This window comes from Haemorhous mexicanus, chromosome 28 (assembly GCF_027477595.1).
Source record: "Haemorhous mexicanus isolate bHaeMex1 chromosome 28, bHaeMex1.pri, whole genome shotgun sequence".
Lineage (NCBI taxonomy): Eukaryota > Metazoa > Chordata > Aves > Passeriformes > Fringillidae > Haemorhous > Haemorhous mexicanus.
In genome coordinates this window covers 3761276-3780579 of record NC_082368.1, presented here as the reverse complement: position 1 = coordinate 3780579, position 19304 = coordinate 3761276, and the positions used below count along the sequence as shown (strand labels likewise).

The window sequence follows — 19304 nt, the reverse complement described above, 5'->3', positions numbered from 1 at the left end:
GCTCAGGCAGGATGTTCCCCCCAGTCCCACTTCCCAGGCCAGCTCCTGCTGCTTTGTCCCCACTTGCTCCTGTCCCGAGCACGGCACATGAACCTCGGTGTCCTGCCGTGCTCTGTGGCAGCCTGGGCCCACATCCAGGCAAAGCAGGTGCCAAGCATGGGAATGAGTTCCCCAGGATCACTCTGGCCCACGGAGGGACTCACCAGAGGGTGAGGGCTGTGCCTTCCCCTGGTTGCCCCCAGGGACTGTCCCCAGTCGACAGAAGAACAGGCTCAGGGCAGCACGGGGCTGCAGGGGTTATTTTATTCTTTGCTTTGGTCTATACAAAAACAACTTACAGAAATAATAAAATCTTCCATTCCTGACCCACACTCCAGTAGCTGTCCATCCCTTTCCAGCTGGAGTGTTAAACCACCATCAGATCTAAAGCCTCTTTTAAAAAATGCGTTAGATAAGGGAGGAGGGGACAGAAACACACCACTCACCAAAGAGAAGGGAAACGAGTTAAAATGTGCAACAAAGATCAGTACAAGGACACAGTTCCTAATGCTGGAGTCACTCCTCTATGGGGACTGGCAGGACAGGGACACGAAGTCAGCTCCCAGCGGCTGATGGGAAAGAATTAAACCTCAGACACCCCGAAGGTCCTGGGACACGGACCCTTTGCTTTCAGCAAACTGGATTGGCCTGGTTCACTTGGAGTTCGCAGGAAGCAAAGGGTTTGTCCATGTCAGATTTCCTCTCCTAGAACACTAACACGCAGAACAAATCGTGGGGAAGTTAGAAAGCACAAACTTAAAGACGGCAAAAGCCGTTGGCACCATATTAAAAATAAAAAAGAAATATATATTCATAGAAAAGACTATTTTGCCAATGAAAGATCACTAACGGTGCAAGGTTTGTGTTTTAAAGCTTCAGAAACAGTATCTTGGATGCTGGATGTGGCAGTAGGTGCTCGAAGCAGTCCCAGGAGGAAGGACCTTCTCCACAGGCCCACAGCGAAGAAAACAAATCGAAAAATAAAACCTCTCGTGGGAATGGAAAAGTTTTGTCTTCTCAGGCACTTCTGTCTCCCAAGTCCTTCTCACGAATGCTCAGCTCTGGGGCCACCCTCTTCTGCATGGAGAGAACACCTGCAGTGGCAGAGAACTCCTGTCACCCACCGAGGGGGGATTTGGGAGGACACCTGAGCGCAGGACCCCCAGGGCCCACAGGTGATGGGGACATTGATCCACAGCAGCGCCAGGGACCCCGTGGTGGCACCAGGGACTCCCCAGCACGGCAGGTGCCTGCAGCCAGCCCTGCCACAGGGCTGAGCCCACGTGCCAGGTGTGCTGGCAGGTACCTGGTGTGGGGCTGCGGGCGGTTAGGCGAGCATGTGGTCAGCGAAGGGCGCCCGGACGCCGTCGCTGTAGGCATCCATGGGGTAGTCCCCGTCCATGTCCATGTGCATGTCCATGGGGTCCAGGGGGATGTCACCCGAGTACATGGGGCGGTAACCAGGGTCCAGCTCTGCAGGGAAAGGATGTGGCAACCTCAGCTCCCATCAGATCTCAGCCACCTCCTTGCTGTACAAGTGGCCATCCCCCAGCCCAAGGGCACGAGCTGTGTGTGCTCCCTCTATGGGAACTGGCAGGACAGGGACACGAAGTCAGCTCCCAGCGGCTGATGGGACAGAATTAAACCTCAGACACCCCGAAGGTCCTGGGACATGGACCCTTTGCTTTCAGCAAACTCTGGATTGGCCTGATTCAGTTGGAGTTTGCAGGAAGCAAGGGGTTTGTCCATGTCAGATTCCTCTCCTAGAAGACTAACACGCAGAACAAATCGTGGGGAAGTTAGAAAGTACAAACTTTCTAAGCTGAGCATCCCACTCAATCCCCAGCAGACTGGGCTGGCACTTGACTGACAGCCACATGCAAAAGGTTTTAAAACCAGCCTGGCTTAGTGACACGAGGCAGCTGCCCCCCCAGAACCCAGCCCACGGGGACCCTGCAGGGAGGGCTGGTGCCATACTCACCATCTGAGTAGGGCTCGTTGATGGGGATCATGCTCTGAGCCTACGGAAGAAGATGGCACAATTGAAGGGATTGATGTTCACGATGCTCAAGGGCCATGTGGTGGCAAGCCCTGCCCCAGGTGGTGCCATCACTCAGGAGCTGAGGCCACAGCCCATCTGCCTCCCATCTCCCACTGTCTGACAGTCCCTCCTGTCTGAGCTCTGGTTGGAGGTGCTGCCAACAGCTTTTGGAAGCAGCACAGGGCCATCCCCTGACACCCTGGCTTCCCCAGGGAAAAGATCTGGTTGGGATGCTCACCGCTTCCCAGGCTGCTGGGTCATGCTTGAAGAGGGAGTTGGTGAGCTCCACAGAGACACGTTTCCTGTAGTCAGGATTCTTGTCCTCCGAGATGCGGAAGAGCACAGCGGCCGCGTAGGTGGCTGTAGGGATGGCCAGAGCCTCAGCTCCTGCTGCCACGCAGCATCAGAGCCCCAGCTGGGACAGCCCCCAGCACAGCCCCCAGCGTGGCAGCACTCACCTGTCCCCTCATTCCTGGAGTGCAGCAGCTCCATCAGGGGAGCCGAGGCGCCCTCGGCATCGATGGCATCTGCCGCCTCCTTGTCCTGGGCCAGCTCGCAGAGCACGCCGGCTGCCACGCGCTGGATGTTCTCCACCGGCGAGTACAGGAGCTGTCAGGAGAGATCAGCGCCCGTGTGGAGCAGCCTGCAAGGAGCCCCTGTGCTCTGGGGCCACCAGCCCAGGGTGCAGCTCCCCGTGCAGGCTGGGCAGGAGGTGGCCCCGTGTCCCCACAGCCCTGACCTGCACAAAGAGAGGGATGGTGTTGAGGCGGAAGATCTCCATGCGGTTCATGGGGTCCCGGGCCAGGATGTGCAGTGCCCCCGTGCAACCCTCCACAATCTCTTCCATCTTCACTCCATCCTGACAGGGAACAAGAGCTCAGCCAGAGCCCTCACACGTGGGGCACAGCCACCTGAAGTGTGGCACAGGGTGCCCCCAGGGACGGGCTGGGTTTTGGGGTGCCAGGCTGCGCTGGGAGCAGGGCAAAGGGGTGGGGGCTCACTGTGTAGGGCTGTTGTGTGCCAGCAGCTGCGTGTCTCTGGGCGTCCTGGTGAGCCTTGACCAGCAGCTGGACCAGGCGGGGGATGACAGCAGCCTCCTGCAGCGGGGCGTGGTTGGCTGGACACAGGGCCAGGTTGCGGATCAGGCCTATGGTAGCCTGGAGGAGAGGAGAAGGAGGAAGGAGCCATTTGTCTCAACGGTGGATCAGAAAAGTGTGTGCTCCCCAAGAGACCCACTGGCTGCACCCCTCCCCATCTGTCCCACCCCATCCTCTCTGTGGTGCAGGCTGACTCAGCTTCCCCCTGCCCTGGATCAATTCTCTCCCCAAGCTGAGCTCCAATTCCAATGAGCAGCAGCCACTTCCTCCATCAGCTGCTGTCCAGGACATGACCCACCAGGAGCAGGGCTGTGACAGCAGCAGCCACCATCACTCTGGGCACAGCACCAGCTGCTGCCCCCCTCAGCATCCCATCCCACCACAGAACAGCAGCCAGGGGCCCTCTCCAGCCCGGGCACTGGCCTCCTCCTGCCCCCAACACCCCTCTGGCCCTTACCTTAACCAGTGGCCACTGGTTGGGCTGGTTGAGGAGCTTGACAATGGCGGGGATGCCGTAGTTGAGGCGCACTGAGTTCTGGGCCATCTCAGCCTCGGGGTGCCGGCTGGTGAGGTGCCGCAGGGCGCACACGGCCGGCTCGGTGATGTCCTCCTTGTCACCTGCCCGCAGGATGGTGTGGATCAGGGCCTCCACCCCGTTCGACTGCGTCACCAGGGTCTTGTTCTTGCTGTTGTTGCAGGTCAGGTTGGAGAGGGTGCCAGTGGCACAGGTCAGCACGTTCACATCATCAGAGCTCAGCTGGTTCACCAGGATCTTGAGGACGCCGTCCAGGCCCTCCTGCAGGGGTGGGGATGGGAGGTGGGAGCAGCACACACAGCCAGACCCAAGTTCCAGCACCACATCCAGCCCCACAGCAGGCAGTGATGGGGGGGCCACAGTGTTCCTGACTCCCACACAGCTCCTTTTCCATCCCCCACAGACGGAGCTGCTCCTTCACGGAGCCCCAGCCACTCTAACATGTGCAGTTTCACTCAGAGTTTAATGTCTCCTGCTGGAATTAGACTTCCAATGCCCCTGCCAGCACTCCCCACATGGTGATGGAGTGACCCCAGTCCTGGCTGTGCTGGCCAGCAGCCAGCAGCAGGTCAGGAAAGAGTTAAAGAGCCATGACCACATCCTCCTTCAACCCTTCAGTCATCAGAGCCAGGGATGGTTCCATGACAGCCAAAATAGTTTCCAGGCTGCATCAGAGCTAATCCACATGGAGCGGCCCCAGCAGATGGGAAAACTCATCAGGAGGCAGCAAAGGGCTGGGAGAGCAGACCCAGAGCAGGGCTGGGGTCACCTCTGCACAGCCTGCAGGCACAACAGCCTTGGCAGCAGCTCTGCCAGCAGCTCCTCCAGGAGCTGGGCAGGCAGCCAGCCCAGGACAGGCTGACAGGGCTCCAAGCCAGAGCAAACTCTGGTGGCACCCGCTGAGTGACCACGGTGGCCTTGGCCCAATGCTGGGGACACGCAGGAGTGCTGGAGCCAGCTGGCATGGGCAAGGCCACAGGGAGTGAGCAGTGCCCTGGGATGCAGGGCAAGCCCTGCTGCTGGGTAACTTGGGCACAGCAGGGCATCCCCTCACCCTGCCAGGCACAAGGAGCAGGGAACACAAGGCTTTGGACTCAGCCTGGCACGAGCCACCCAGCACCTGGCAGGGACTCGGCTCCAAAACGTGGCACCGAAGCACAGCCAGGGGTCCTGCAGCCTCACCTGCTTGGTTGCCACATCAGAAAGGTTCCTCAGGGTCCACAGGCAGTTCTGGACCAGCCTGGGGCTGGAGCTGGTCAGGTGCTTGCCCAGTGCCTGCATGCCACCTGCAGGGAAGGAGACAGTCCTGTGAGCAGCCCTGGCCATCGCAGCAGGAGGAGGAGCAGCAGGGCTGGGTGGGCTGGGCATCTCCTGCACACAGAGCAGCCTCGTGGCTCAGCAGAGAGGCCAAATGTGGTGTGTGAAGAGCTCTTGGACAGCCAGGATGCATCCTGCCCACCCACAGTGCCAGGAACATGCCTAAGCAGCCTTCAGAGCAGGAATCCAGGCCAGCAGAGGCTTCACTTGGCTGTGCAGACCTCTGCCCATCCCAGAGACATGCAGGAGGACACGTCCTCAGCCACATCACCCGGCCACCACCATTCACCCTCCTCCTGTGGCTGCAGCCCAGCCTCTCTTACCAGCCTCAACGATGGCAGGTTTGTTGCTGGGACACACTGACAGCACCTTGAGCACACGGCTCGTGGTCCAGAGCAGCTTCTCGTAGTTGTAGCTGCGCATGATCTGCACCAGGGCCTGGGGTCCTCCGTTGGCCAAAATAATCAGCTGCAAGACAGAATCCCAGAATGGTTTGTGTTGGAAGGGACCTTAAAGACCACCCAGTTCCATCCTCCACCACAGGCAGCAGCACATTCTGCTAGACGAGGTGGCTCCAAGCCCTGCCCAACCTGATCCTAAACACTTCCAGGGATGGGGCATCAACAATGCAGGGTTGGGGTGTGGCAGCCTAGGGCTGCTGGGACTCCCTCTCCAGATTCCCCAGCTCATGCCAGGACACAAGCCAGGCAGGAACTCCAGCCCCCTGGCATGTAGGAATGCTCTGGTCACATCACCAGGGACACATAAGATGGTGGGGTCTCCACTGCTGCCTCCTGCACATCTTTGAGGTGCAAAGTTGGGCAACCTCCCCCGTCCTGCCTTCCCCACATCTCTGGGATCCCCAGCCCACCTTGCTCTCCTGGTTCCCATAGGCCAGAAGCTGGAGGCAGTCAGTGGTGATGGCCAGGAACTTGGGGTTGTTCTTGTTCAGCAGAGGAACCATCTTCTGCAGCCCATCAGCCAAACGCACGGCCATCTTGGCCCCCTCCTGGTACAGCAGCAGGTTGTGCAGAGTGGTGATGGCGTAGAAGAGAACAGACTCCACGGGAGAGCTGCGGGTGGCCAGCACACTCCACGTCAGGGCAGGAACTGCACCACACTCACACCAGGCTGCAGTAGAGCCCCCCAGGGCTGCCCTGATCCCAGCACCCACCAGCACCCTTCAGCATGGCCCCAGGACACCTCAGAGCCTGAGCCCCATCTCTGTGGCCAGGGCAGTATGGGTGAGGTAGCCACTCCCTTCCTCCTGCCCCCATGCAGGCTCCATACACAGCAAACCCCAGGGGTTTTCACAGGCTCACACTCTCCTGTTGTTTTAGTGAGCAGAATGACCCACACTGAGGGCAGCATGAGCCCTCTCTTCCTCTGCCCCCATCCCAGGAGGGGCTGCCAGGCTCTGCCATCCCCCCTGGCATCCCCACCACTGCAGCAGGCACAGGACCTGCAAGGGCCCCCTGGCATGCAGAAACCTAACATAGGAAATGACAAGTCATGGTGAATGGGCTAGAAGCCCCTCTTCCACCTTTTGGAACCCCTGCTTCTCTCTCTGTAACCCTGTAGGTCACTTTCCTTTACCCCTGGCCATTGGACAATTTCTGATCGCCCTGTACCCTATATAAAGGGCTGTTTTAGCCCAGTTCTGGCAGAAGAGCTGTCACTGGAACCCTTCACAGAAGAATCAAGAAAGACATCGCTGTGGAACACCACACAGCCTTCTCCTCTCTCTGCCTGTCTGCCTGCCTAGGCACCTAGCAAGCTGAGAGCTGCAATCACAACGAGCTGATCATCACTAAAGAGCTGATCTCACTTAAGCTTGCTAAGGTTGCCTGCAGCTAAGAACTGCTTGGGAGCTCAGGCAGTCTGTCCTGAACAGGACTGAGCTATCTGGGACCCTGCAGCCAGCTGGGGACACCCCGAGCCTCACCAAAAGGCTTTACACCACCGTGTACCTCAGCATCCTGACGAGGGCTGGGATGCCACCAGACTTGAAGATGGAGAGCAGGCCCTCGCGGTGGTGCGAGAGGTTGTGCAGGATGCTGGTGGTGCAGCGGGCAGTGTCCAGGTCGCTGGTGCTCTGCATGGTGCGCACCACGGCCGCCACGATCTGCGGCGACTGCATCAGCGCGCGGCGCGACGCCTCCTTCTTGGAGAGCTGGTTGACAATCATGGCTGCCTTGCTGACAACCACCTGGAGGGAGAGTGCTGCGCTGTGACGTCATGGTTTGCCTCAGATACCCCAGATTTTTCCCTGAAGATTCCTTCCCCAGGTGTGTCAGCCACCTCTCCTTTCCACACCTGACCCCTGCAGAGTGCTGTCTGTCAATCTTGGCATTCCAGAAGGGCATTGAGCGATTGGCAGAATTCAAAAGATGCCCCCTACCCCTGGGGGGGCATTGGGCCACCCCTTGAGACTTCCTCCCCCTGCCTGGTTGGTGGTTCCCTGTGTTCCTTCCCTTCTTCTCTCCCCAGGGTTAAAAGGAGCAGCAACCACATGGTTCAGAGTTCTGTTGGAGGAGTTGTTGGATTCAGAGGCCTGTGGGTCAGAATAAAGCTCTGGATGGAAACCCTCCATCAGAACCGACTCCTTTCCTTCACCATCACCTTAAAGCTTCTCCAGCAGAGGTAAACCTGAGCTCCTGCAAGCCTGGACTTGTCTCCAAGCGCCCAGCTGCAGCATCCAGCTAGCCAAAGGTGCCTCTGAGGTGAAATCACCACAGCTGCTGCCTTTTTGGTCAAGCAGCAAGGACCAGACAAGCTCAGGCACATGCTGTCTGGCTATATTGGTAGGTTCCTATTATTCCAATAGGAGAGGAACCAGTGTGTGGGAAGGGGTCCCACAGCAAGGACAGGATGTGAGGTGAGCTGGCTGGACAGGGTGGGCTCAGTCCTGGTGCAGGGTGGAGGCAAGCAGGAGTTTGGCCAAGAGGAAGGAGATAGGCATGACCACAGAGCCCCACAGGGACAGGAGCCCACCAGTGTCACAGACATATTTTATGAAAAATCCTTTTGCCAGGATCTTTTCTCCTAAGAAGCTGAGAAGCTTCAGCTTCTCCATGTTTTGCTGCTTTGGAATGTGATTTGGAGAATTGTTTACCCAGCATGTGAAATTGTTTTTACTTGATGACCAATGACAGCCACCTGTGTTGAGGCTGTGAGCAGTCACAAGATTTTATTATCATTCCATTCTTTTCCTTGCTAGCCTTCTGATGAAATCCTTTCTTGTATTATTTTAGTATAGTTTTAATATATAATTTTCTTTTAATATAATATATCATAAAATAATAAATCAGCCTTCTGAAACATGGAGTCCAGATTCTCATCTCTTCCCTCGTCCTGGGACCCCTGCAAACTCCACCACACATCAGTGCAGCAGCTGAAGAGACAAACACAGCAAACAGAGCTCCTTACCGGGTCCTCATCATTGAGCAGCTTGGTGAGCTCTGGGATGGCACGAGTGGCCAGCTCGGCGTCATCCTGGTAGTTGATAAGGTGCACGATGGCTGACTTCAGCATCTGGGAGGGCTCTGCCAGGCGCTGCACGTTGGTCTGCTGCCCCTCCAGCTGGGTGGTGATGAGAAGCGAGCGGTCCTCCACCGTCTCGGGGTACATGGCAGCCCGGACACGCTGGGCACGGGTCATGGCCAGCTGAGCCTCCATGTCCGCTGCAGGGAGGGACAGGGAGGCAGCGTGAGGCTCTCTCCAAGGAGCACTCCCAGCCCTGCTTCCCAAACCCAACGAGATGAGCAAGAGCTTAGCACAGAGACACCGGCCACGTCAGCAGTCCCCGCATGCTCTGCACAGAGCTGGAGCTTCAAAGCGTAAACAGATCCGGCAGCACAGAGATAAGACAACACTCAATTAGGCAGCATGATGGGGCAGTCGTCACACAAGGCCCATTAATTAAAAAATTAAGGATATTTGCAACTTGGGACTAGCTGGCACTGGAAAAAAGGAGAACACTGAGGCCTTGCCCATCGAGGATGCTGAGGTGTGATACTGCAGTAGCCACCCATGGTCCCCACCTCTGCACCACAAGGACTGTACAGGGTCTCATAGAGAGTTCTGATCCCCATGGGAGCTGTCAATAAACCTACAGCTGAGAGGGAACTGCAGAGGCAAGCAGAGCAAACCAGCCCCCTTTGAGGGGATAAAGCTGGGGCAAGCATCTCCTTCGCCCCAGGCTGCGGCTCCGCATCGTCCTCGCCCCAGCCGGAGAAGCCGTGGCACTGGCACGGTGCTACGGCACACACTGGCAGCTCTGGCAGCCACACTGGGACAGGTTTCCCAGCAGGCAGACAGGCAGTAGAGCAGGTGGCAGATCCGTGGGATGGGATCAGCTGTTTCCATCTCGAGCCAACCCCGCTGGCGCGCTCGGATGTGAGCGCAGCTCAGCTCCAGCGCGGGCTGACCGCGCGCCGCCCCCGCGCCAGAGCCTCTCGGCGCGGGGAGGAGGACAGGAGGAAGCATATTTTAGGCAGCAACAACTCCCGGGGTGTGGAAGCCAGCATGGAGGAGTACCCAGAAGCAGCATGGCTGCGGGGGAGGAAGAGGAAGGCAGGAGCTGAGCAGCTGAGCCTGCGGATGTGCTAGGCCTCACAGCCCCTTACCTTGCGCTTGGCTCTGGCTCTGGCTCCCTCCCTGGCAGTAACTCGTGGTGGTTGTCTTCTTGATGGTGTACTGCTTCCCATACACGTCGTCATCATCCCCCAAGCACTTGCTGCTGACGGAGGGCACCTGCGTGTTGACGCCGGAGTGGATTCCAGAGTCGTAGGTGTAGGTCTGCTGCCACTCCGTCACCTTGATCGGCTGCTCCATCATGTTCATCACCTCCATGGCTGCTCTGCGGGGTGGGCAGGGCAGACGTTATACCTCCAGGTAGCCTCAGGACCCTCCTGCCCCTCTCCTGCCCCCGAAAGGCACGGCAGGCCCCGTGCAGCAGCCGGCCCCAGGAGCAGATGGAGCCGATCCCTATCTGCCCTCCTCCCCCACTGGAGATGAAAGGCGGCACCGCGATGACGAACCCAAAGCTCAGCACTTTGTTGCTCGTGTTCAGACATGAACAGCGGCTGCGTCTCACAGAGCTGTGTCTCACCACTGCCACGGCCAAGGTGTGGGCAGGCTCTGCCCAGCACAGTGGGACACCACAAGCTCCAGGGTCCCATGAGCTTTTTTAAGACCCTTTCCAGAGATACAACCTGCACAGAGCTGGGGACATGCCAGGAGCTCCAAGCTCCATATGGCTGGAGCTCCAAGTATAAAATGAACTTTTTTAGAAGCTTCCTGGGACACTCCTAAAGCACCTAAAAATAAGCAGACAAAGCCACTGGCTCGGCTCTCCCATGGGTGCTCAGCACCACAGGCGCCCATGGCGTGGTCCAGGGCTGGGCACTCCCCACTCAGTGCCAGGACAGGGCAGCCCGGCACATCCCAACACTCAGGACAAACCAGCCAAGGTTGCTGGGAGCAGGGCTGGGATTTCCTTGTCTTTAATTTGGAGATACAGGAGGAGGGAGGATGGCTCATGGATAATGCCTGAGCTCACTCAGGGCTGTGAGTCACCAGCCCTGCATCCAGGCCTCCGGCACGACCAGGAGGGATAGAGGCAGGCGGGGAAGGAGGGTTGGAGGCAGGCAGGGAAGGAGGGATGGAGACAGCACCCGCCCAGCCCTCCGCTGACCCATCACCCAGCATTCCTATCCCTTCCCGGCCGCGCAGGAGTGGAATGAGTCAGAGTTTCAGAGGCGATAAGCAGCGAAGGGCGCAGCAGCACCCATTCCAAACACCCTAATTACCGCCTGCACCGGCCCCGATTCCTGCGCCGGGCTGGACCGGGGCGGCCGCGCGCCCCTGGCTCCGCTCCAGCCGCCAGCACCGCGCGGGACCCGCAGGGACCGGCAGGGCTGGGGCGGCAGCCTCGGGCCTCAGCACCGTCCTGGGGGAGCGAGAACACGGAGCTGAAGCTGAGCCCCCCGCCAGGCCGGCGGCTGAGTCAGGGCGTCGGGTGGTGGCCGAGGACGCGGCTCCGCGGGGCGGCCCGGCGGGGCACGGCGCGCTCGGGCTTGGCGCGGCTCGTCCCAGCGCTGCCGGCTGTTCCCAAGGAGCGGCCGAGCCCCCGCCAGCTGCACAGGGAGGAATCCCAAGCTCTCATTCGCGGGAGCGGCGGCCAGATAGGAAATAGAGCCCCCCACGCTTGTCCCCCCGGATAGGGGCATCCCGCAGCGCCCAGCCCCGGCCCCAGCCGCCTGCCCGGAGCCGCGGCAGGGCGCTGCTCCTGCCAATCCGATATTTTTTGAGCTGCCAAGCAGCACTGGCAGACTCAGAGCAGCTATGATGGGCTGTGCATCACGCACGGTGGTCAGGAAACGGAGGAGCCGCTAATGGAGGGCGGTGGAGGCAGGGCCAGGGAGGAGCTGGGGTGTCTGAGCAGTGGGGCAGGACAGCGTGTGACACATGGTGCCAAGGGCCAGAGGAGAGACAGCTCTGCTCTCCACCCCGCGTCGCAGCAGGGATGGGCCGCGAGAGCCCCGGAGCGGAGCTGGGAGTGCCGCCAAGCTGCACACCCGCACCTGCGTTGGTATTTGGGAGGGCAGGTCCTTCAGCTGGGTCATCCTGGCCACGGTGGCAGTCTCTAAATTGTGTTGGGAAACCCAAGAGGAGCAACAGTCGTGCCTTACAAAGTGTGGAAGTGGTAGGCAGGAGAGGGCTCTGTGGCACTGGCAGGGCACATCACCGTGGTGCTGGGTGAGCTGGCACCCCTCCCACCTACACAGAAGGCCACAACATCCCAGGCTAGCACTGGAAAGCTGCCCTGGACAAGGTGGGCAGGGGATTAGCAGAGCTGAGGGCAGTACAGACCACACAACCAGGGCAGGGACCCCAGGCAGCAGCTGACAGACCTGGCAGGGGCTGATGCTGCTGCACCACTGTCGAACAGTGACATCCACTCCACAATTTAGAGGCATCAGACAGGCACTTAATTTTCCAAACCTCCAGGAGCTGGGCTCAGACACCATACAGAGCCCTGCATTATGCATGAGCCACCCCTTCTGTCTGCACCACAGCACCCAGGGACATCAAAAGCCAGCACAGCTCCTCGAGCTCAGACACGAGCTCTGGTGATCGGCCCCAGACGCACTCCAAGCAGGAGAGCAGGACCAGGAGCCCCACAGAAGAGACACAGGCACCTGTCCTTCCCCTGAGCATCCCCCTAACAGCATTTGCTCATGGCCACAGGGGCCAGCAAGACCAACAGCACCCGAGGTGACAGGGCCAGTGGAGCAAATGCCAGATGCTCCTACGGTGAGCAGTGACATTTTCTGAACCCTGAGCCAAGCGTGCCCTGCTCTTCACTCTGTGAGGGGCAGACACTGACACAAGCCTCTTCCCCATCTCCACAGCCTGGCTCTGTCCTCAGGTGTCCTCTCTCCTCCTCAGCAAGATCAGCAGGAGAGGAGCACCAAGGTGCAGGTTACTCCTGGGTTCAGGAGCCATTTCCTGGCAGTGGTTCTAGGGAAGTGCTCTAGCAGGAAAGGACCCTCGTGCAGGAGGGAGACACAGGGTGTTATTTGGGGCACATGTGAAAATACCCACACTGAAGGGTCAGCCACGAGCAAGGGGCATGTGTGGGTGGGCTCCAGCCCTCCCACATCCAGCCTGTGGGCAGCCCTTACTTCGCCCACCAAGCTGGTGGAGTGAGAAGGGGAGAACAGTGAGGGCAGAACAGTGCCACCAGCCCCACTTCACACAAACCTAGACCCCAGGGAAACGGGATTTGCTCCTGGGAACAGTGAGAAACCCCCCAGGGAACAGTGAGGCAGCTGTGGGAGACTGCTCAGAGGGGCCAGCAGGTTTGGGGAGAACCCCCAACCTGCTCCTGCACCACAACAGGGAAAGGGCCAAGGCACCTGAGCGGCTTCAGCCATGGGATGCAGGACAGGCAGGGTCATCAGTCACTCAAGCAAGGCAGTGCCAGGAAGAGGTTAATCCCTCTCCCACCACTTCCCTCAGCCAGGAAGGCAGAGGAAGCTCCCGCAGGCTGTCGGGCACCGGCCAGCGGCTCATCCGCCCCCGGAGCCATTTGATCATCGTCCAAGCAGCACAGCCCCCCGGGACACCGTCTGCAGAGGAAGTCTCTGGCAAACATGCAGCCCCAGGCCTGACCAGCCCTTCTCACCAGCTGCTGTGAAGCCTTCAGCCTCACCAGGCAGGACACAGCCAGCAGACAGGGCTGAGCTGCCCAGAACTGCAGCAGGAAAGCAGTGAGTGCTGCTTCATGCAGAAATATCCACTGCTCGGGGGCTTCTCGGGGAGCAGCAGTCCCTGGGGTGAGCAGCTGTGATTCCCAATGTAGGGTCACCCCAAAAGGGAGCATGGGGTGGGCACAGGGCACCCTTACAAGCTCCAGGCACTGGGTCTCAGGGTCAGTGGGTGAGAGGGGCAGCCTGAGCTCATCACATGCAGGTCCAGCCTGCCCTCAGCCCAGCATGGAGCAGTGTGGGTGCCAGCAGGGGAATGCCAGAGCTGCCCAGAGCTCCACCCTTGCTCAGCAGTGCTGGGGGGGCCCCTCATACAGCCCCAGCATGTGAGGGGCTGAGCTCGGTGGTGGGAGCGTGCAAGTGGCTGCAATTACAGTGGCCAAGGCTTTTAAGGAAAGGGAAGAGGCAGTTAAGGCAATTCAATAAATGCAGCACAAGAAAAGCCTCTATTTTAGAAGCACTTACACTACACACAAGCCATCTCCGGTCCCCCCCTCCCTGGAGCAGCCAGGGATTAGCAACTGCCCGCTCAGACAGCCCTGCCCAGCCACAGCCCAGAGTCTTCCCACAGACAAGGACACCCAGAGCCCTGTGACAGCTGCACCTTGAAGTCCCCCATCACCCAGAGCCCCTGCCCCAAGGTGCTCTGAAGTGACACCAAGGGCTGATGAAGCTGGGGCAGCCGCTAACGAAGCCCTGCAGACGCGGCACAAAAGCTTCAGTGGTTTTGAAGAGGATCCTCAGGAACACACAGCGGGAGCAGGCAGAGAAAGGAGCTTGTCAAGACCTCACCAGCATCAATGGGAAGCGTTTGAGTCAGATCCCAGCACCAGGAGCCCTTTCAATGGGGCTTTACAGGGAAGATGAGTGGAAGAATTCAAAGGGGAACGAGAGCAGCTTGAAGTTTAATGAGGAGGAGACAGCGGCGGGGGATCAGCCTCTCGTTAGAGCAGGCAAAACCACTGGCCTGGCCTTGCACACAAAGGAGCCCATGGCCTTTGTGCATGGATGTACCCTGGTCCAGAATGGCTCCTGGCTGCCCCACCAGCTCTGGGCACTCAGTGGGGTGTGGGAGCTTCAGACCCAGGCTCTTTCACTGGAGGGGACTCCAAACCTTTTTTATATTTCAGCTACCGTGATTTTATTACATTTGAGCTGCTGAATGCCTCATGCAAAGCTCCAGCTCCTTTTGCTGGGGGTGCTGCATCCCCCTGAGCACCAGACCAGGCTCTGGCAGCAGAGCAGCCCCAGAGCAGCCCCATGACCTGCAGCGCTCAGCTGATGCTCTCCATCAACCCAGACCGTGTCCCCGAAATGCCTCGCCTGCACCTGAATTAACAGCTCCTGACAGCTCCAGCACATGCCAGGCCCAGGCTGTGATGTTTTGGCACTTCACATCACAAACCAACACAGTATTATCCATCAAGTGCTCTCCTGCTGCAAGCGCACGCACAGCCCTGAGCATGACACCCATCCCCTGCTCCTGTGTGGGGGCAGGGCCCACAGCAGGACCCTCAGCCCAGGGAAGGCTTTCCCAGGGACATCCATCTGCCAAAGACCCACTGTGGGGTCTCTGGCAGCACATCCCCCTCCCCACATCACTAGTTGTTGGCACAGACGCCTCCACCTGCAGGATCAGGAGACCCACATGGGCTCATCTCCTCAGAGTTTGCTGATCTCATTAGAATCACGTCTGGGAAAGATGGGAATTTGCCACTTGTCCATGGAAAGGAAAACTGGCATGGTGAGATTAATCACAATTACTCCATCTGGATAAAAAAACCAAAAACCATTATTTTGTTTCAATGAGCACAAAGAACAAGTTTTTCTTTAAGAACACTATAATTGCAGGCTCTGGGCCTTGCTGGCTGTTCCCAGCTCCAGCCACGGTGCCCAGGACACAGGGTTTGCCACCTGGCCCAGCCGGAGGAGCTGGGGCAGTGAGGAGGGGCACAGAGGTGCTGAGCCCCGGTTTAATTTCTCCATCCAGTTGCATTACAGCTGCAAAGTTCAGACGCTTCACAAGAAATTATCACCCACAGCCGTCAGCACCCGGCCTGTCGGAGCAAGTTAATGATTTGTCACCAGGGCTCTGCCCGCGCGTCACCGCGATTACGGCAGCTCTGCCAGCAGCCAAAGGTCTCCCCCCACACACAGAGGAACGCTTTTCATCCAGCCCCCTACCCCAAAAAGCCACACGGCGCCCCAGAGCACCCACCCCACGGGGTCTGTGCCCCAGCAGCAGGGCAGCCCCCCGGAGGGCACTGCCACCGTCACCCCCTCGCAGGTCTGCTCAGCCAGGCGTGGGATATTGGGAAAACACCGAGCATTCCGCCTCCACCCCGCCAGAAGCTCTGGGTCTGGGAAGGAGGCCCGAGGACTGGCTGGGAACAGACAGCGCAGATGTCGCGGGCTGCCCGACAAGCCCCGGCAGCCGCGGTACGAAGCTCCTGCCCCGTTTCCAAAGCGATTCCGGAGCTGAGAGACCAAGGCGTGCCAGGATGCCTCCAGGCCCGCCAGCCGCCGCAGAACCCATCGGGGATGGTGGATTTAGAAGGGTATTTCAAACCTCTGCTTAAATAGAAACATCTTCACCTCCCCCCCCCCCCCTACCCCGCGCAGCCATCGACAAACCGGGTGTGGCTGCAGAGCCAGCCCTGTTTAAGCACAGACATGGTGCTGAGGTCAAGTTTTAAGCTTTTCTGGAGCGGGAGTACCTGCACCTTCCCACGCCCTTGTCCACCACTTTGTCAAGTCTGTCCGTGAGCAAAGAGGGGTAAAATCAACCCTCCCAGAGCAGAGAATGCGATTGAAGGCACCGATGCAGCCCCGGTGTCCTCCAGAGCTGCCAGCCCCAGCCGTGTCCATTCACACAGACCCACCTGGGACACCCCACGGGGCTGAGACTGACCCTGGGTGATGCTGGGTGCCCACACACCCTGTCTAGGTGGGGAAGCACCAGCTGAACCCAGAGTTAGGCTCGTACTGCTGTAATAGACATGACATTTCTTTTTAACTTCTGTTAATTAGAAGCCAGTCTAATTTAAACCCTCAAAACCAGCACAAGCGTCGGTACAGATGCTGCAATTAAAGTTCTGCAAGTTCTCTGTGCAGAGGCTCTGCTCCCCCAGCCTGCGGAGCGGGGCCAAGGGCAGCTTCGCTCGCAGGCTCTGCCATCTGCGAGCGGCAGCGCGCCCGGCAAAAGCGCCGTCTTAAAACCCGGAGATCTGGAAGTGTGATAAAAAGCCAAATCCCATCAAGCGCTCCCACACCAAACCACAGTCTTGAAGGGAAGCCGTCCTCCCAGGAACGGGCTGAGCTGCAGGAGCCGTGCAGCTGTACCGCAGTGCCTGCCCGGCTGCGAGGGCTGAGTAAGGCTTTCAGGTGGGGGAAACAAAGGGGCGAGTTAATAGAATTAGGGCAGCGCAGAATGATACCCTGAAATGCAGCACCAGGACCAGAGGGGACATCCCCCAAGACCCCCGGCTGCAGCACGGCCACGATTCACCCGCGCTACCCCAGGCACGGAGCACAAACTACTCGCACACCCAGCCCCAGGAGACCCCTCCCAGCAGCCCGGCTCGTCCCCCCCACCCCCTCCCGGGGATGAACGCGCTTCCTGGAGCCGGCAAGGACACGGCACATCGCCCAGACAATAGACTGTAACGCCATTGTCTGAGGGACGGCCCCGCACGGCCGCCCCACCTTTCCCCAGCGCCCTGAGCCCTGGGGACCCACGTCTGTCCCTGCTCCCGCACAGCAGCCACGGTGCAAGGAGGGAGAACAATCCTCAGCCACCGCTGCCAGGAGCTCTGCGCGTCCCCGTCCCGATGGCCAACTTGTTTAAGGCAAATTAGCAGTAAAAAATGGGTTTTTCATGACGCTTCATGGAAATCCTCCAAAACAATGAGCGATAGCAGGCTTCAGATGTGCAAACGCAGTTCCAGTGGGTGCCCTGCACCCTTCCAGCCAGCTCCGACACCGACAAGGACACAGAAATGGACCCCTATAATTTTCTCATCCCTGTTTCCGGCTGGACCGGACACTCCGAGAGCAGAGCCCGGAGCAGCCCCCGCAGACACTGCACCTGCCCTGGATGCGGCTGACAGCCCGGAGCAAACGCCCCCGGCACCGCTCCAGCCCCATCCCCGCGGCAGCTGGCAGGGACACGCTGCGCCCCCGGCTCCCCACCAGCCGATGGCAGACGGACGCCAGAGCCGCGAGCTGCTCGGGGCTGGCACCAGCGCCAAAACCAGCACGACGTGGGCCGGAGCAGGAGGTGAAGCCACTGGGGGGGCTGTGTCACGGTGCTGTGTCCCCAGCCCCCACCACCCTTCTGGTATGGGGAAGCTGACAAGGGAACATGAAACCAGGCATGGGACTCACCCAGGCACCCCGACAGCGTCACGGGGAAGCCGGGGGTGCAGGGACTTCCAGCCTGGCCGAAGAGGGTGCAGGCTGATGTTCTCACACCCGGGCAGGCACAACAGTGGCGCAGGTCACCCTGTCCCGTCCCCTCCTGAGCGTTCACGCTCCTCTCCCAGTACACGTTGCTCGTATGACAGCCCACGTTTGCCTTCTCCGGGCAACTCCCAGCAACATTTCAGCATTATCCTTTCATCTGTGCTGTAAACCTGATTAATTAAGCTAATCACTCAGCTAACGCAATTAGAGCGCTCTCTCCTCTCCAAACACCAGACAAACAGCCAAGTTTCACTTCCCCCCGCAGTTTCCCGGTGCGGATGTCCGCTGTCCGGGGCTCAGCTGGGACCCTCCGTGCGCACTGTGTCCAGAACCCCTCAGCCGCGGGGGGCTGTCGGGGTGATGCCAGGTCACCCGCGTCCCGCGTCCCCCTGGACCCTCTCAGCCTCCAGACCCCACATGCCCGGCGTTGGGCGAACGGTAGCCCCGGCCCAACGGGTAGGGACGGCGATGTCGAGGCGATCCGAGGCGGCCTCGAGAGCAGCACGCGGTGTCCCCAGGTGTGGCTGTGGGCACGGAGCAGCCCAGTTTGCGTAAGAACCCCACAGCACCGGGCGAGCGCCGTGCCAGGGCCTCGCCCGCCCAGCGAGCGGCAGCTCCGGGCGGGGCCGGGGACAGAGTCACCGCCTCGCACCGGAGCGCGGAGTGGCACCGGGAAGAGGCCAGGACAGCCCGGCTGTCCATGGGGGAAGCTCCGGGAACCCGCCAAGCTGGTACCGCGCAGGACCGGCCGAGCTCCCGGGCAGCACACGGGGAGCCCTGTCCCAGACGGCGGCAGCGGAGCCGAGCCGGGACGCCCGGTGCTGCCCGGCCCGGACACCCGGGTCCTCCCCGCCCCGAACGCGGCCGCTCCCCAGCGCCGCACGGCGGAGTCTGCACGGCTCCGGTGCAGCCCAGCCCGGAACGACCGACGGCCACGGCCCTGGCTCCGTCCCCGTCCCGGCCGCCCCAACTCTCCTCACCGGACCACTCCCCGCCGCGAGCTCCGCCAGCCCGGTCCTCCGGACCCTCCCCGCTCACCAGAGCGATCCCTGTCCGGTTCCGCCGGCCTATCGCCGCTCACCGCCGGTCCCCTATGCCCGATGCTCGCTGACTCGGCTCCACTCACCGTTGCTCCCGGTGCCCCGCCCCGCTCACCGCCGCTCCCGTGCCCGTGCGCCAGTCCCGTTCACCGCCGCCACCCGTTCCCGGTGCCCCGGCCCCGTTCACCGTCCCTCCCCGCTCGTTCCCGGTGCCTCAGCCCCACTCACCGTCCCTCCCCGCGCGTCCCCGGTATCCCGGCCCCGCTCACCGTCGCTCTCCGCCGCCCGCCCGCTCCTGCCCGAACAAAAGGCGAGCAGCGCCCCGCGCCCCGCCCCGCCCACCATAGGCCCCGCCCCCGGGCTACCCCGTGGTTATTGGCTGCCTCGCACGCCCATCAACTCCTGTGGCCGCCGGGCCCCGCCCCCACCGGACGTGTTTATCCGCTCCCCATTGGCGGGGGCACGGCCGCCCCGCCCCCTGCCCGCAGGTGATTG

At 60.3% G+C, this 19304-nt stretch overlaps 1 protein-coding gene across 3 annotated transcripts; it reads right to left on the bottom strand.

Moving 5' to 3' along the window:
- Positions 1 to 289: 289 nt before the first annotated feature.
- Positions 290 to 19162, bottom strand: JUP (junction plakoglobin). Of its 3 annotated transcripts, none has more exons than XM_059869168.1 (15): positions 19079 to 19162; positions 9658 to 9890; positions 8459 to 8712; positions 7000 to 7238; positions 5901 to 6102; positions 5353 to 5497; positions 4895 to 4998; positions 3635 to 3973; positions 3082 to 3237; positions 2820 to 2939; positions 2539 to 2689; positions 2319 to 2440; positions 2021 to 2060; positions 1346 to 1512; positions 290 to 1133 (listed from the first exon to the last, which is right to left on the bottom strand). In XM_059869168.1, exons 2-14 carry the CDS (start codon positions 9881 to 9883, stop codon positions 1367 to 1369), a joined length of 2244 nt encoding a protein of 747 aa, XP_059725151.1. In that variant the 5' UTR covers positions 9884 to 9890; positions 19079 to 19162; the 3' UTR covers positions 290 to 1133; positions 1346 to 1366. The 3 variants fall into 3 exon arrangements, with proteins under 3 accessions (XP_059725151.1, XP_059725152.1, XP_059725153.1); XM_059869169.1 differs by having other exon boundaries at positions 19038 to 19119; XM_059869170.1 differs by lacking the exon at positions 19079 to 19162 and adding an exon at positions 17692 to 17848.
- Between the last annotated feature and the right edge of the window lie 142 nt (positions 19163 to 19304).